Below are 17,735 nucleotides of genomic sequence, written 5' to 3'. Positions count from 1 at the left end.
AGTCATGTTGGGACCTCTGAGAACAGAAATGAGTGTCACAGCTTGTTACAGCATTAGAGATACTGCAGTACTTCAGAGAGACACCAGGGGGAGCAAGATATTATAGGCTCCTTAAAGAAACGGGCAAACCTTTTCTCTGGGAAATTACACATACAAGCCCAGAGAAGACACATCCCCAGAAAAGGTTTCAGAGATTCCCCCAAATCTCTAGCTGGGATAATTGGTGAAGCCCTTCACCTGTAAGAGGCCAGTTTGTGAAAATCGGATGAGATACCTGTTTTTTCAAATGTCATATTATCAACTAAATATCATAAGGCATACAAAATATAGGGAAAAGCACACAAAGATATGGGGCAATGGCCCAGTCAAATGAATAAAATAAATCTTTAGAAATTGGTCCTAAAGAAATGGAGATATATTCTTGACCAGTCCTGGTCATTTGCCCCCCTCCTTGTCTGTGGACCATGATAAGCCCGAGTAGTGACTTCAGAGCTGGGTAACAGAAATTAAAGTGAAAAGACCTTTACGTGGAGAATTTGCATGCGTAATATAGGAAGGTGTTCTTTAGGTGTGTTACAGGATTACTTTAAACCATTTGACTTACGCTCCAAAGTAATGTTGGTAGTATAGCAAATTATGATGAATAGCTTTAATTGTATGTTTAAAAGTCTCATATGTTCTCATGCTTAAATCTGGGCATCAGAATTTAAGCAATTCTTGAAATGTATTGTCTCCTTAATATACTAATTACAAAGCAGAAAAAAAAAAGAAATGGAGATGTATTAATTACCTGAAAAATAATTCAAAACAACAATGTTAATGATGCTCAATGAGCTAAAACAGAGACAACAAATACAACTCAGAAAAGTGATGCATGAACAAAATGAGAATATCAACAAAGAGACAGAAACTATAAAAAAGAACCAAATAGAAATTCTAGAGCTGAAGAATATAATAACTGAATTGAAAAATTCACTAGAGGGGTTCAACAGCAGATGTGATTAAGCAGAAGAAAGAATCAGTGAACTTAAAGAATAGATTTTAAGTCATAAGTTGTTATATCAAATGAAGAATAGCATATAATGGTAAAAGGGCCAATCCACTAAGAGGATATAACAATTATAAATATATGTGCACCTAGCATCAGAGCTCTCAGATACATAAAACAAACTTTGACAGAATTGAAGAAATAGACAGCAGCCCAGTATTAGCAGGAGACTTCATGCTCTACTTTCAATAATGGACAGAACAACTACACAGAATATCAATAATGAAACAGAGGACTTGAACAACACCGATCCACTGGGCCTAACCAACATATGGAGAACACTCCACCAAACAACAGCAGAATACACATTCTTCTCAAGTACACATGGAATATTCTCCAGAATAGACTGAATGTTAGGCCACAAAACAAATATTTAAAAAAAGAAAGTTGAAAGCAAAGTATTTTTTCTGAACAAAATGAAATGAACCTAGAAATAATAACAAAAGGAAAACTGGAAAATCCACAAAAATATAAAAATTAAGTCACATATTCTTAAACAACCAATGTGTCAAAGAATAAATCACAAGGAAAATTGGAAGATATCTTGAGATAAATGAAGGAAAAAAAATACAACATATCAAAATGTATGAAATGCAGTGAAAGCAGTACTGAGAAGGAAGTTTATAGTGGTAAACACATTTTAAAAGGAGGAAGGTCCCAAATTAACAATTTAACTTTACTTTTGAAGGAACTAGGAAAAGAACAAATGAAAGCCCAAGTTAGCAGAGGGAAGAAAATAATAAAGATTAGAAATAGAGTATAGAAAAACAATAGAAAAAAAATCAATGAAAGCAAGATTGGTTTTTTTGAAAAGACCTACAAAATTGACAAATTCTTAGCTAGACTAACCAAGAAAAAAGAGAGAAGACTCAAATAACTAAAATCAGAAATGAAAGTGGAAACATTACAACTGATGACACAGAAATTAAAAGGATTATGAGACTACTATGAACAATATTACACCGACAAATTGCATAACCAAGAAGAAATGGATAAATTCCTAGAAACATACTGCCTACTAAGACTGAATCACGAATAAACTAAAAAACTGAATAGATGTATAACTAGTAAGGAGATCAAATCAATAATCAAAAACCTCCTAACAAATAAAAGCCCAGTACCACATGGCTTAACTGGAGAATTCTGCCAAACAATGAAATAATTAATAACAATTCTCTTCAAACCTCTTTCAAAAGATTGAAAAAGGTGAAATACTCCTAACTCATTTTATGAGACAGAAATTATGCTGATACCATAACCAGACAGAGATACTACAAGGAAAAAGAAACTACAGACCAATGTCCCTGATGAACAGTGATGCAAAAATCCTCAAAAAACAGTAGCAAACTGAATTAAACAGCATGTTAAAAAGATAATCACCATGAAAAAAATGGGCTTCATTCCTGGAATGCAAGGATGGTTCAACATATGAAAATTAATGTAATATACCACATTAACAAAATGAGGGACAAAACCCACATGATTATCTCAAGTGATGCAGAAAAATCATTTGACAAAAGTCAACATCCTTTCATGATAAAAACACTCAGCAAACTAGGAATAGAAAGAAACCACATCAACATAAGGAAGCCTACAGCTACTATTGTACTTAATAATGAAAGATTGAAAGCTTTTCCTCTAAGATCAGGAATAAGGCAACAATGCCCACTCTTCTCCCTTTATTCAACATAGTACTGGAAGTCTTAGAGAAATTAGGCAAGAAAAAGAAAGGAACAATATCCAAATTAGAAAAGAAGAAGTAAAATTATCTTTGTAGAGGACATGATTTTCCATGTAGAAAACCCTAAAGATTCCACAAATACTGTTAGAACTAATAAATTCAGCAAACTTAAAGGATATAAAATCAACACACAAAATCAGTTGCATTTCTATACACTAACAATGAACAATCAGGTAAGGAATTAAGAGAATAATCCCATCTACAATAGCATCAAAAAGAATAAATTAGGAATAATTTTAAGGAAGTGAGAGACTTGTACACTGAAAACTACAAAACATTGCTGAAAGAAATTAAAGAAGACACAAATAAATAAAAAAGACATTTTGTGTTCATGGATTGAAAGACTTAATTTTTAAAATGTCCATACTACCCAAAATGATGTACAATTCTATGCAATCCCTATCAAAATCCCAATGGTATTTTTTGTATAAATTCAAAAAAATCCTAAAATTTATATGGAATTTCAACAGATCCTGAATAGCCAAAACAATCTTGAGAAAGAAGAACAGAGTTAGAGGCCTCATACTTCCAGATATCAAAACATATTACAAAGCTACAATAATCAAAACAGTGTACTGTCTGTAGTGTAATCAAAGCAGTGGTACTGGCCTAAAGACAGACATATTGAATACTGGAACAGAATAAAGAGTCCATAAATAAGCTGCCATGTGATCTTGTCAAGTGATTTTTGACAAGGATGCCAAGACTACACAAAGGAAAAATGACAGTCTCTCCAAGAAGTGATTCTGGGGAAACTGGTTATCCATATGCAAAAGAATGGAGTTAGACCCTTGGTTTAAAACATATATAAAAACTAACTCAAACAGATTAAATATCCAAGCCTATAAAACTCCTAGAAGAAAACAGGGATAAAGCTTCATTATACTGAATTTGGCAAGCTTTTTTGGATATGACACCAAAAGTGTAGGCAGCAAAAGCCAAAACAGACAAATGAGACTATATTAAACTTAAAAACTTTTGTGCATCAAAGAAAATAGCTGCACATCAACAGAGTAAAACAGCAACCTAAAAAATGGGAGAAAGTGTATGCAAATCATAAACCTGAGAATGGGTTAATGTCCAGAATATATAAACAACTCCTACAACTCAACAACAACAACACAACCCAGTTTAAAAATGGATAAAGGGCTTGACTAGACATTTCTCCAAAGAAGATATACAAATGTCCAGGAATCATGTAAAAAAAAAAATCAGAGAAATGCAAATCAAAACCACTATGAGATATCCTTCATATCCGTTAGGATGGTCACTACAAAAACAAAACAAAATAGAAAATAAGAAGTGTTGCCAAGGATGTGGAGAAGTATTCATGAAGCTCAGAAAACTTCCAGCAGGATAAACTCAAAGAGAGTCACACCAACACACATTGTAATTAAACTACTGAAGGGCAAAGAGAGAATCTTGAAAGGAACAAGACAAAAGTGACTTGTCATAAATAAGGACTCTTCCATAAGATTAACAGTTGATTTCACATCATCAACTATGGAAGCCAGAAGGCAACAGGTTGATATATTTAATGTCCCGAAAAAAAATATGTCAGTCAAGAATTCTCTATCTGGTAACACTACTCTTCAAAAATGAAGACAAGATTAAGACATTTCCAGATAAATAAAAGGTAAGAGAGTTTGTTACTAGTAGACTTGCCCTAAAAGGAATGCTATAAAGAGCTCTTCATGTTCAAGTGAAAGGATACTGGAAGATAATTCTAAGCCACATGAAGAAATAAACAGTACTAGTAAAGATAACTACATAGATAAATACAAACACTAGTATTCTTGTATGTTTGGTATGTAACTCCTTTTGTTGTTTTCTTTATTCTTTAAGAGGCAAACGCATAAAATAATAATTATAAATCAGTGTTAATGGGCACACAATGTAAATGATATAATTTGTGACAATAACTATATAAAGGAGGTTGAAGCTGAATAGGAACAGTTAATGTTGGCTACTAAAACTACCTTCATATCAATTCAAACAAGATTGTTATAAATTTAGGAGTTTAACTATAATTCCCATGGTAACCACTAAGAAAATAACTAAAAAGTATACAGAAAAGGAAATAAAGAGTGATCACAACGACCCATTAGAACAAATCAAAAATAAAAGAAACAAATATTGGAGAAATTGAGAACAAAAATTTTGACATGCAAAACAAATAGCACAATGGCAGAAGTAAATTCTTCATTATTGGTAATCACTTTAAATGTCAACAGATTAAACTCACCAATTAAAACAGAAAGACTGGCAGAACGAGGAAAATAATGATCCAACTATATGCTGCTTAAAAAGAGATTCATTTTAGACCTAAAGACACAAATAGGTTAAAAGTGAAAGGATGAAAAAAGATATTCCATGGAAATAGTAACCAAAGAGAGTTGGAGTGGCTATAATATTACCAGCAAAATAGATTCGTTATAAATTGTTACAAGAGACAAAAGGTAACATCTTATATTGCTAAAAGTCTCAAATCATCAAGCAGATATAAAAATTAGAAACATACATGCATACTGAGCCCTAAAATGTGTGAAGCAAATATTGACAGAACCACAGGGAGGCATAGACAGTTATGTATTGTTATGCCTTAGTATCCATGGGGGATTGGTTCTAGTACCCCCTATGGAAGCCAAAATCCACAGATGCTCAAGCCTCTTACATAAAATAGTGTCATATTTGCATATAACCTACACACATCCTTCTGTACACTTTAAATCATTTCTAGATTATTTATAACACCAAATACAATGTAAATGCTATGTAAATAGTTGTTATACTATACTTATTTTTACTTGTATTTTTATTGTTGTATTATTATTTTTCTTTTTTAAAAAATATTTTTTATGCATGGTTGGCTGAATCATGGATACAGATTCCAAATATATGGAGGGCCAACTGTGTAAAAATAGCTGGAGACTTCAACGCCTCACTTTAGATAATGGATAAAACATCTAGACAGAAAATTTATAAGAAAATAGAGGACTGGAAAACACTGTAAATGAACTAGACTTAACAAACATACCCAAAACACCCCATCCAGCAACATCAGAATATACATTAAGTGCACATTTAACATTTTCTGGGATAGACCATATGTTAATCATAGCAATTCTCAAGATATTTAAAAGGTCAAAATCACACAAAGTATATTTTCCACCCACAATGGAATAAAGCTAGAACAATAATGAAGGGAAAAATGGAAAATGCATAGAAATTAAATACCACATTCAAAGGACCAATAGGCCAAAGAAGAAATTACTAGAGAAATTAGAAAGCAATATGAAATAAATGAAAATGAAAATGTAACACACCCAAATTTATGGGTGCAGCAAAGCCAGTGCTCAGAAGAAGTTTTATGACTGTAAATTCCTCATTAAAAGATAGCTCTCAAATCAACAACCTAAATTTACACCTTAAGGACCTAGAAAAAGGAGGGAAAACTAAATCCAAAGCCAGCAGAGGAAAGAAATAATAAAGAGGAGAGCACTTATAAACAAATTATAGAATAGAAAAACAATTGAGAGAATCAACAAAATGAAAAGTTTGTTCCTTGAGAATATCAACAAATCTTCAGCTAGATTGACTAAAAGGAAAAAACATGTAATTACTACTATCAGAAGTGAAAGCAGGCACATTACTAATTCAGCTTACAAAAATCAAAAGAATTATAGAGAATATTATGAATAGTTCTATGCCAAAAATAGATAATCTAGATGAAATGCACAAATTCCTAGAAACAGATTACCAAAATGACTCAAGAAGAAATAGATAATCTCAACAGCCTATATAACAATTAAATACTTTGCGTAAGAAATCAAAAACCTCCCAACAAAGGGAAGTTAAGAAGCAGATGCCTTCACTGGTGAATTCCACCAAGCAAACAATTAACAACAATGCTGCTCAAACTCTTCCAAAAAATGGATGAGGGAATACTTCTTAACAGTCAATAAGAAGAGAATTACCCTGATACCAAGCCCAGACAAACATGTCAAAGAAAACTACAGACCATTTTCTTCATAAATATGGACATAAATATTCTTAATAAAACACTAGCAAATCAAATTCAACAGAACACTAAAAGGATTATACACCATGACTAAGTAGGATTTATGCCAGAAAGTCAGGAGTGGTTCAACCCGAGAAAATCAAATGATTTAATACATCACACTAGTAGAGCAAAGGGAAAAAAACCATGATCATCTCAATAGATATAGAAAAAGCACTTGACAAAATTTAACGCACACTTTTCATGATAAAAACAATCAGAAAACTAGGAATACAGGGAACTTCCTTGCTTTCTCACTGGGATCAGGAACAAGACAAGAATGTCCCCTTTCACCACTGCCATTCAATGTTGTTCTGAAGTACTAGCTAGATCAATAGGTAAGAAAAAGAAATAAAAGGCATCCAAATTAGAAAGAAAGAAGTAAAATTATTTCTACTTCCAGATGACATGTTTCTATAAATAGAAAACCCTATAGATTCCCCACAAAGCCACTAGTACCAATAAATTCAGCAAAGTTGCAAGGTACAAGGTCAAAATACAAAATTCAGCTGTGTTTTTATGTACCAGCAATGAACAATCTGAAAATGAAGTTAAGAAAACAATCCCATTTATAATAGCACCCAAAAGAACAAAACAACAGAGGATGTGAAAGGCATGTATACTGAAAACTACATAACATTGCTGAAGGAATTAAAGATCCACTAAATAAACGGAAAGACATCCTATGTTCATTGATTGGAAGACAATATTATTAAAATGGTAATACCCTTCAAAGCAATCTTTAGATTAAATATAATCCCTATAAAAATTCCAATTTTTCTTTTTTTTCAGAAATAGAAAAGCCAATCCTCAAACTTACACAAAACTTCAAGGGGCCCTGAACAGCCCAAACAATTTTGAAATAGAAGAACAAAGTTGAAGGACTCATACTTCCTAATTTCAAAACTGAATACAAATCTACAGTAATTAAAACCATGTCAACTTGCATAAAGATAGTCATACATAGACCAGTGGAATAGAATAGACAGTCCAGAAATAAACCCAAACATTTATGGTCAGATGATTTTTGACAAGGGTGCCAAGACCATTCAAAGGGAAAGAATAGTCTCTGAAACAAATAGTGCTGGATAAACTGGATATTTACATGCAAAAGAATGAAGTTGGAACCCTACTTCACACCAGATACAAAAATTCACTCAAAAATGGATCAAAAGCCCAAATGTAAGACCTAAAACTTGTAAACATATTAGAAGAAAACAAAAGGATAAATGCTCATGACTTTGTATTTGGCAATGGATTCTTAGATTTGACACCAAAAACACAAACAAAAGAAAAAAAAGATGAATTCACTTCCTAAAACTTAAAAACTTTTGGACCTCCAAGGACATTATGAAGAATATGAAAAGATAACCCATAGCATGGGAGAAAATACTGGCAAATCAGATATCTGATAATGACTTAATCCTCAGAAGTCATACAACAAAACCCAGTAACGAAAACACAACCCAATTTGAAAATGGACAAAGAACTTGAATAAACATTTCTCCAAAGAAGATATATAAATGGACAACAAGCACATGAAAAGATGTTTAACATCATTGGTCATTAAGAAAATGTGTATCAAAACCACAACAGAATAGCCTTTCACACCCATGACGATGACTTAAAAAAAAAGAAAAGGAAAATGTCAAGTGTTCGTGAGGATGTGGAACAATAAGAACCTACCACATGATCCAGCAATCTCACTACTGGATATTTATCCAAAGATAGTAAATCAATATGTATCATAGGGACACCTGCACCCTCATGTTTATTGCAGCAAGATATGGAATTAAACTAAGTATCCATCAACGGATGGATGGATAAAGAAAATGTGGTATATATACACAATGGAATACTATTCAGCCAAAAAAGGAAGAAAATCCTATCATTTGCAGCAACATGGATGGAACTGGAGGTCATGATATTAAGTGAGATAAGCTGGGCACAGAAAGACAAATAGTTCTCACTCATCTGTAGGAGCTAAAAAGAAAAAAAAAAAGTTGATCTTATGGAGGCAGAAAATAGAATCATAGTTACCAGAGGCAGGGAAGAGTGTGTGTGGAGGCAGGGGAGATGAAGAGAGGTTTGGTTGATGAATACAAACATACAGTTAGGTAGAAGGAAAAAGTTCTAGCACTTGATAACACAGTAGGGAGACCATAGTTAACAATAATTTACTGTATATTTCAAAATAGCTAGAAGAGACAACTTGAAAGTTCCCAACACAAAGGTATAATAAATGTTTGAGGTGATAGCCTAAACACCCTGATTTGATCATTACATGTGTGCAAGTATCAAAATATCACATGTGTCCCAAAATACGTACAATTATTATGGGTCAATAAAACTAAATAGATATGTTCTAAAAATGGCATAGCCACTGTGGAAAAACAGTTTGGTGGTTCCTCAAAAAGTTAAGCATAGAATTACCATGTGACAAGTAAATCCACTGCTAGGTATATACCCAAAAGAAATGAAAATATACATCCACAAAGAAACTTCTACACAAATGCATATAGCAACATAGTTCATGATAGCAAAAAAGCAGAAGTAACCCAAATGCCCGTCAGTGGAAGAATGGACAGACAAATGTGGTGTATATATACACATGTAGTACTGATACCTGGGTGAACCTTGAAAACATGAGGCTTTTCCATTAACTAAATAAAAGCTGCCAGACACAAAAGGTCACATGCTGTATGATTCCCTTTATATGACATATCCAGAGTAGCCAAAATCATAAAGACAGGAAGCAAACTGGTGGTAACCCGGAAAAGGGAGAGACAGGAATGGGGAGTGATTAATTTATGGTTACAAAGTGTTTTTCTGGGGTAATGAAAAAGTTTTGAAACTAGAAAAAGGTAGTGGTTTGCAGAAAATTTTGAATATTTTAAATACCTCTGCATTGTACACTTTAAAATGGTTAATTTTAGGTTACGTGAATTTCACCAAAAAAAAAAAAAAAAAAGTGAGGAGGGAATGGAATGGCTTACTTTTCTTTTTCCTCTTGAGATAATGCTCGCCAAACAATTTTATCCAAGCGCCTGTTAAAAAAAAAAAGTCAACAATAATTTTGTAGCAGTATTTCATTTCATGGCAAAAGGTTAACCCTAGGCAGCACAGTGGGAGCCCATCTAAGCACCATCTCCACTGAGCCAGGCCACAGTCATGTGCTTAAAGACGCTGGATGTGTCACCTCAGCATCACTGCAGCAGCCTCATGGTTTTGTGGCAATTGTGTCAAATATTAAAGGAGGGCTCAGTCCCCAGCTCAGTCAGGTAAAACTCAGACTGAGTAAAGGCAATTGACAAACTAGTCTTCATTATCTCTGTTTTAAGTCGTTTCTAAACACCCACCATTTTTCTTCTTACGGAAACATAACTGTGTTCTTTAGTTCGCTTTCTGTAGACACTCTTCTGCCTGGATTCTCAGCTCAAAAGAGGTTAACAGGGTCATAAATAATAGGATTGGGACACACTTTAGAGATCAAGCAGGCTGGCTGCCTTGTTTTCCAAACGAGGCTGCTAGGAGGGGCAGCTGGATGAAGCACCTTGCTCACCCACAGCTGCTGGCTGGCGGTGCTGAGACTGATCACGTTTTCAGAGGGAAGCTGTCGACCCAAGAGCAAAGAAGGAGGTTGGAGCTAGTGGTTCCTACAGGGTAGCTATAGCTGCTCTTTTGTCTACTAATCAGTGTTGCTTCTTCAGAGTTCCCAGCCCAGTTCTGTGTCATTGTGTCAGGACATCATTATCCAAAAGCAGGCTTTCTGAGCTGCAGGGCAGAGAACACTGGCTCCAGGGTTGTGAGCTGATTTTCCATTAAAAAACACTGCTTCCAGCTGGGCGCAGTGGCTCACGCCTGTAATCCCAGCACTTTGGGAGGCCGAGGCTGGAGGATCACCTGAGGTCAGGAGTTCGAGACCAGCCTGGCCAGCATGGTGAAACCCTATCTGTACTAAAAAAAAAAAAAAAAAAAAAAAAAAAAAATCAGCTGGGCGTGGTGGCGGGCGACTGTACTCCCAGCTACTCAGGAGGCTGAGGCAGGAGAATAGCTTGAACCCAGGAGGCGGAGGTTGCAGTGAGCCGAGATCACGCCACTGCACTCCAGCCTAGGTGACAGAGCGAGACTCCATCTCAAAAAAAAACAAAAACAAAAAACACTGCTTCCATACAATGAGGTAGGAGAATGCTACTGCTCTTCAGGAGGCATTCTTCTAACCACTGGACCCAGCATCAGCCGGACAGGGCTCAGAGGACACATTTCGGGTGGCTGCATTCTCCTGCCCTGCCCTCTCATCATGAGCCTGGTGAGAACACAGAAGGGGCGTCTACACGGTGGTGAAGAGGGTAGACTCCGGAGCCACAACGCCAGGGCGTAAAGCTCAGTCAGCTTCTTCTCCTTCTTGCCGTGAGGCTTTGCCCAACTTCTTGGTAAAGTGGGGATAGTAATAGTACCGCTCCACTCCTAGTGTCGCCATGAGGACTTGAGCTAGTGTGTACACAGCACATAAATTGTGTCTGATCCAGGTAAATGTGCTCTAAGTCATAGAAAAAGAGTCGGGAAGAGGGAAATAAGCCAGCTCAGTGCTTCTGTCTCACTTGAGATGTTTGGTTCTTCGGGGCCTATTTGGAAATTGGCTTTCTTGAATCATGTGATTCTGGTAATAATGATTAAGGCTTCCAAGATTTGTTAAAAGGATTTATATATGCATTTTAGGTATCTTTGTGCTTCTCTGAAAAACAAACAAGCAAACAAACAAAAAATCCATTCACAATCCCCTTAAATGTGAATGTAGAGAGTGGAGGCAGTGTGGTGGGGAAGCTGGGAGTGTGGTAAGGGATCTGGGTTCAAACCTTGGTGTCCTCACTTTGCTGCTGTGTGATCCTGTGCTACATAGCTTTTGGAAACTGTTTTCTCATTGATAAGACAAGGCTAACACCACCTGCCCTTGGAATCCCTGAGAGGATTAAGTGAGATGCATACATAAAATGACCAGGAATAGCTAAATGTTTATTCCCTCCAGGTTCTGAAAAGCAAGGCTTAGAAACACTGAGTAATCACTGGTAAATGTGGGTCCAGTTTGCTAGCACAGGTCTCTAATTTTAATTCACTTCTTTAGAAAATATTTTTCCAGGAGCACATTTTCATAGCCTTTGTTATTCCCCTATTTTCCATCTTCACTAAAATACTTCAATAGCTCTACTGACCAGGGAGGCCACCGCAGGAAAGCCAGTCAGCAAGTGGGATGAGGGAGTCCCTGTGGGATTCGGGCCCGGCACCGGACCTGAGGGCCTCTCTGCGGCTGGTCCAGCCCCATGATTCAGGGATTTTTCTAACAAGAGTTTTCCTCATTGTTTTTTGTAGGAGAGTGAAATTTGGCTAAGGGATTGCATTCACCAACTTTCTGTATCTCTAATTCTCAGATCGGCTTGTGCCAAGAGTTGACTCATTTGCAAAGCAACTTGTAACTAGTGATACTTCAGAAGGCCGAGAAGCAGCCGGCCCAGCAAATTGCAGACGGTAAGGAGAGATTTCTAAGCATGGTCCCTGAGCCAGGCTAGAACGGATGCTGCTTCTGTGATCTGAGAGCTGTGACCTTGACCTTAGACTTTCGGTGAAAGTAAGCAGCAGAAAAATCACTCCAGAATCCAGCCAGCCCTGGCAATATCCACTCAAAGCTTATACTCAGACACAAAAAGCCAAAATTGCTGCCTCAATTCTTAAAATGAGACGAAAGGACTCCCATGCATGGGCACTAAGTGTGACCCCAATAACAAGTTTATGTCATTATTTTGACCAAAGGACTGTGAGCTTTCCATTTGCCTGGTCATCCTTAAACATATGGATTTATGATTACACAAAGGTTGTTTTAAAGTTACATCTGACTTATCTTTGTTGGGAAACTCCTTAAAAATGTTATATTGGGGATGGGGGTGGTAAATGTGTCATTAATTACTTTTCATATTCTGAATATCTTGAGAAAAGTGAAGCAAAATGGAAAAAGAAATTGACATTTATACCAACAACACTCTTAAACACTACTGAATGCAAATGATCAGGAAATTTGGTTCTGTATAATATTCATGTTACTATTAATACTAAATAACAATGTTAAATAATTTACTTGATACAAACATCAAATTAGTGATACCAAATAATAACAATTCAATCAGTAACTTAATTATTAAATAATATCAATCATGTTAAAATTGTTATTAATAATTTGAAGTTAATATAATTAATAACAATATAGTGACAATATTTCTCTAGAGGGTACTAAAAGGCTTTTCCAGATTCACTCACTGAAAGTAAGAAGGAGGAAAAATGACTTACTAAGTTTGTTTTGGTTTTGCTGCTAAGAAAAGAGGCCTCTCTTTTGCCCGGGAAGGGGGTCCCTGTCCTTTCCTGAAATCCTCGGGAAAAGGTCAATGCAATGGGAAGAACCAGATGATGATTTCACTCCATGCACCTATGGTTATTTTAGGGTCAGCAGAGTCAGGAGTGAAAGGGGGAAGTAATGAACATCAGTTCCTCTTTATATATCATTCATATAATCCTCACAACAGGCCTGTGAGATAGATTCTGTGAACAAGGAATCTGAGGCTCATGACTGTCACACACTGGAACAGAGCTGGTGTCAGAACCAAGCAGGAAACCCCCGTGAACCATCTGACCACGGAGCTCTATCTAGCTTGTGGCGCTGCATCAGGCTTTCACAGGCCGGGTAATTATAGGACTCAAATATTTGAATTATTCAAACAAACTACGTTAGAATGTGAATGGTATTGTTATATTGCATTTTGAATGACTGAATTTGAAGAATTGAATTATATAAAATTTGAATTAAATTTGAATAGTCATATACATACAGACACCTGCTAGGAATAAGGGATGCAGGAGGAAGCAAGGCTGGCTGAGCCCTGGCTTGGGAGCTGACATCCTAGAGGGCAGAGATGGTTACCAAGCCACCGCCCCTGCAGAAGCTGTGAGTGCTCTGAGGGCCACACGCAGGGTGGGCATGGAGAGGAGCTCCCAAGAGGTCTCTCTGAGGAGGATCACTGGTGCTGAGGCGAGAAGGGATGAAAGACCCAGCTGGGGACAGCAGCGTAACCGGAGAGGAGCCGAGCTGGGAGGCAAGGCCTGTCTGGAAGTCTCTGACCCACAGGGAAGGGTGAGCCTTGAATAGCTCATTCTGCTTCCCAAAGAAACGCTCATCCTTGGTTCTTTGTTCCTCTCAGGTAAAGATTCAGAAATACTGAGGAGCCCACAGAAGCTGCTGAGGAGCCTGGTAAGGCGGCCTCCACTCTCGGGTGAGGGCAGTGATGGAGGCTCACGTTAAAGGGGGTTTGGAGAGGCCTGAGATGGACACAGTGGGGTGAGGCCTGCCATTGGAATGATCGTGGGGCAGGATCAGGGAGGTGATTACAGCATGGACAAGGACCAGCCTGTGAGCAGAGTCTCCTGTCTCAGCAAGGACACAAAGGTGATTTTCACTGTCGTCAACTTGATCATCATCTTGAACTTGATAACAGTAATTTTAAAATTCACAAAAACTGTTATTTCCATTATCTCATTACTGTCGAGTTTTATTAGTCACTTTATAGAATGTTAGATGCCAAAACAATCAGATGCATTCTGCTAAAAGGAAAACTTTACAGATCTCATGGAAACATGAGATTTTTATGGATACTGGAAAGGGAAGATAGTTTCTTTAAAACCTTGTTGAAGATACTCAGGTAAAGTACTTGATGCAGTGCCTAGCATGTAGGAAGCCCCTACAATAGCTGCTGCCACTGTTGTTTATATTCCTTATGAGCAATTTTTTTTAGACGAGGTCTCACTCTATCACCCAGGCTGCAGTGCAGTGGTGCAATCACAGTTCACTGCAGCCTCCAACTCTTGGGCTCAAGCAACTCCCCTCTCAGCCTCCAAGTAGCTGGGACTACAGGCACGCACCACCACACCCAGCCTGTATTTATTTATTTATTTATTTTTCATCGCAGAATTTTATTTTTATTTTTGTGGGTACACAGTAGGTGTATATATTTGTAGGCTACATGAAATATTTTGATACAGGCATATGATGTATAATAATCACATCAGGGTAAATGGGGTATCCATCACCTCAAGCATCTATCCCTTCTTTGTGTTACAAATACTCCAATTATACTCTTCTAATTATTTTTAAATGTACAATAAATTATTATTGATTGCAATCACCCTGTTGTGATATCATTCTTTAAATTATTTGTAGAGACAAGGTCTTCCTATTGTTGCCCAGTCTGGTCTCAAACTCCTGGCCTCAAGCTGGCCTCCTACCTCAGTCTCCCAAAGTGCTGGGATTACAGGCATGAACTACCACACCCAGCCTGAACAATTTTTAAATAACTGCTTCATTAAAAAAAAAAAAGCTAAGCTAAAACAAGAGAAGTCTCCTTCTCCATAAAATAAATTCCACATCCATTAAAGAGCAGCCCAGAGTAACACTCACTTTTCATAGGATTGAATTGCCTGTTCCACTTTTTGCTTGTAGATATTGAGTTTGGCTCCTTGGGGGTTAATTAATGTCATCTTATTTGTGTCGTTGCACACATGTGCCAGAGGGAACACCTGCATGTCAATGGCAAAGGAAAGGAAAGTGTCACTTGATAGGTTAACGTGTGCCTTCGAAAATATATCTACATAGTTGTATAATATGTTTTCTCTGACTATAAAGTCAATATACAATAAATGTAAAAAATTAGAAAACACAGTAAATCACAGAGAAAAAATAATCAGACATATCATTGCTAACTTTTACTGTTCAATGTTTAAAACTGTATATTTTAGAAATCACTACCACCACATACACACATGCACACACACACACACCAAAAAACAACCACCACCAAAACTGTTTCAGAAAACCTTAATTAGAATTGCAAATTATCTTCAGAAGTCTCTGTCAAATTGGTAAGAGTGGGCAATGAGAAATAGATCTCATTGTTGCTTCTTTGTAAATTGCTATTTGAGTTAAACACCTTTATCATATATTTATTTTACCTTTGATTTTCTTTTGAGAATATTTGATTATAGTTACTACATTTTGACTATTTTTCTTATCCTTTTTTTGTTTGTTTGTTTTTGAGATGGAGTTTCACTCTTGTAGCCCAGGCTGGAGTGCAATGGTCTGATCTCGGATAAGAGATTCTTACACATGTGAAAGAATGCTTAGTGATCAATAAATGAGGCTTCTTTTTGAGTTCTTTCTCTCTGTGCCTGGGACTTACTTCTGGGTTTTGGGATATCTTTGATTTCATGCCAAGCAGCTCCAGGGGGAAAAAGATGGTAAATGTATTGGTTTGGTGTAACTTCAAATTCTGGTCTCCTTCCCCAATTTTGGGGGGACCCTTTCAATTTCAAAGTTCACTGTTAGCTTCTCCATGTATTCTATCCAAGATTTACAGTTGTATTCAAAGGAAGAAACAGGGTGACAGATGCTTACCTCATCTTCTCTAGAATTGAAACCCTCCTTCAATCTTTTTTTCCAAATTCTTCTTTAATCTTAATAGTAACTGTAACTTTATGTTTACCTATTTGCGTATTACCTACCTCTCTCTATCAGAATGTAAGTTCCATAAGACAAGAAATTTTGTGTTATTCACTGCTGTATTCCTATCACCTAGAATAGTACCTGGCACACAGTCTGCCCTCAACAAATGTTTGTTGATAAAGGAATAAATGCATGTTCCCAAAAAGGTATATTCCATATATTAATATTTAAACAAAAATGCAAAAAAGCCTAACAGGAAAATGCCAAGCTATACTGTCATTGTTTCAAAAATGATTCCACCCATAAGGAGCATGTAGGCATTTTAGAAATGTGGGAAATTATTTTTAAGAAGTAAATTTTTAATTTTAATTGAGGTGACATAGTTTATGCTTTTATGTTTCCTCTTGCCTCCAAAATATTACAATAATGTTATTGTTGTTGCTATGTTTAAGAAAATAATACAAAGAGGGAAGGAAGGAGAGAAAGAAGAAAGAAAGAAGGAAAAGAGAAAGAAAAAGAAAGAAAGAAACAGAGACAGAGAGAAAGGGACACATGCTGATAGATTTCTAGAGACAAAAAGCTGAGCAGAAATGTAAACATATGAGCGGGGTTGAAGCTGTGGGCTTGTTAAGCTGTGTGTCCAAAGATGGCAGGGCAGAGGGAGTTCAACTCCTGGAAAGCTAGTAGGAATAGGAGTGTTCTGAAAAACAAAGGCCTATGTCAGGCTCAATGTCTGACGTCAGCACTGGCATGAGGGTCTCTCACCCCTGAAAGAAGGTCCTGCCTAGGGAGAGAGAACACTGATTAGCCTCACAAGACCTAAATCAAGGCACTCTTTGAATCTGTGATATCTACAACATCACCATGGAACAAGAGCTGTAAATGCCCATGAGGGTTGGGAGATGGATCAAGGGGATGGATTTAGGCAACTGCCAAATAGAAGGAGAAAGAGAAAAGGCAGATTTTTAAAGAATCTTGTGAAAATGAGCCAACATACTAGAATTCTCAAGTACATACCAAAAAAATGCAAAAATCATAGGTGAGCAAATTAACAATCAGAATGTCAATTCACATGATAATAAATTAATTTTATGAGCCATCTAACAATGACTTTAAATTAATTATGATTAAAATTGTTTATTTATTATTAGGTTGTTCAAAGATGTTACAGCCATATAAAAGTACAAAAACTTACTGAAGTGTCATAAGAAGAAATGGATGGGGAAAAAAACAAGAAAAAATTTATCTTGGAAGAAAAGACATTGTAATTGAAACAAAAAATAATCTTAATAGAATAAATTCTAGGATAGACAAAATTTTAAAAAAAGAACTGGTGAACTGGGTGATAGAT

At 36.4% G+C, this 17,735-nt stretch overlaps 1 protein-coding gene across 2 annotated transcripts in view; it reads right to left on the bottom strand.

Moving 5' to 3' along the window:
• Positions 1–17,735, bottom strand: part of VWA3B (von Willebrand factor A domain containing 3B) — a 225,647-nt gene that overhangs the window by 43,684 nt on the left and 164,228 nt on the right. For both annotated transcript variants that reach the window (XM_030827864.1, XM_030827865.1), the window contains 2 exons: positions 15,344–15,462; positions 9,846–9,896 (listed from right to left, as the gene is read on the bottom strand). In XM_030827864.1, the coding sequence (XP_030683724.1) occupies positions 9,846–9,896; positions 15,344–15,462 (170 nt within the window). The remainder of the gene's footprint in view (positions 1–9,845; positions 9,897–15,343; positions 15,463–17,735) is intronic.

Source organism: Nomascus leucogenys, chromosome 14 (genome assembly GCF_006542625.1).
Source record: "Nomascus leucogenys isolate Asia chromosome 14, Asia_NLE_v1, whole genome shotgun sequence".
NCBI lineage: Eukaryota > Metazoa > Chordata > Mammalia > Primates > Hylobatidae > Nomascus > Nomascus leucogenys.
The sequence above is the reverse complement of the archived record's forward strand: the minus strand, read 5'-3'. Positions and strand labels throughout refer to the sequence as shown.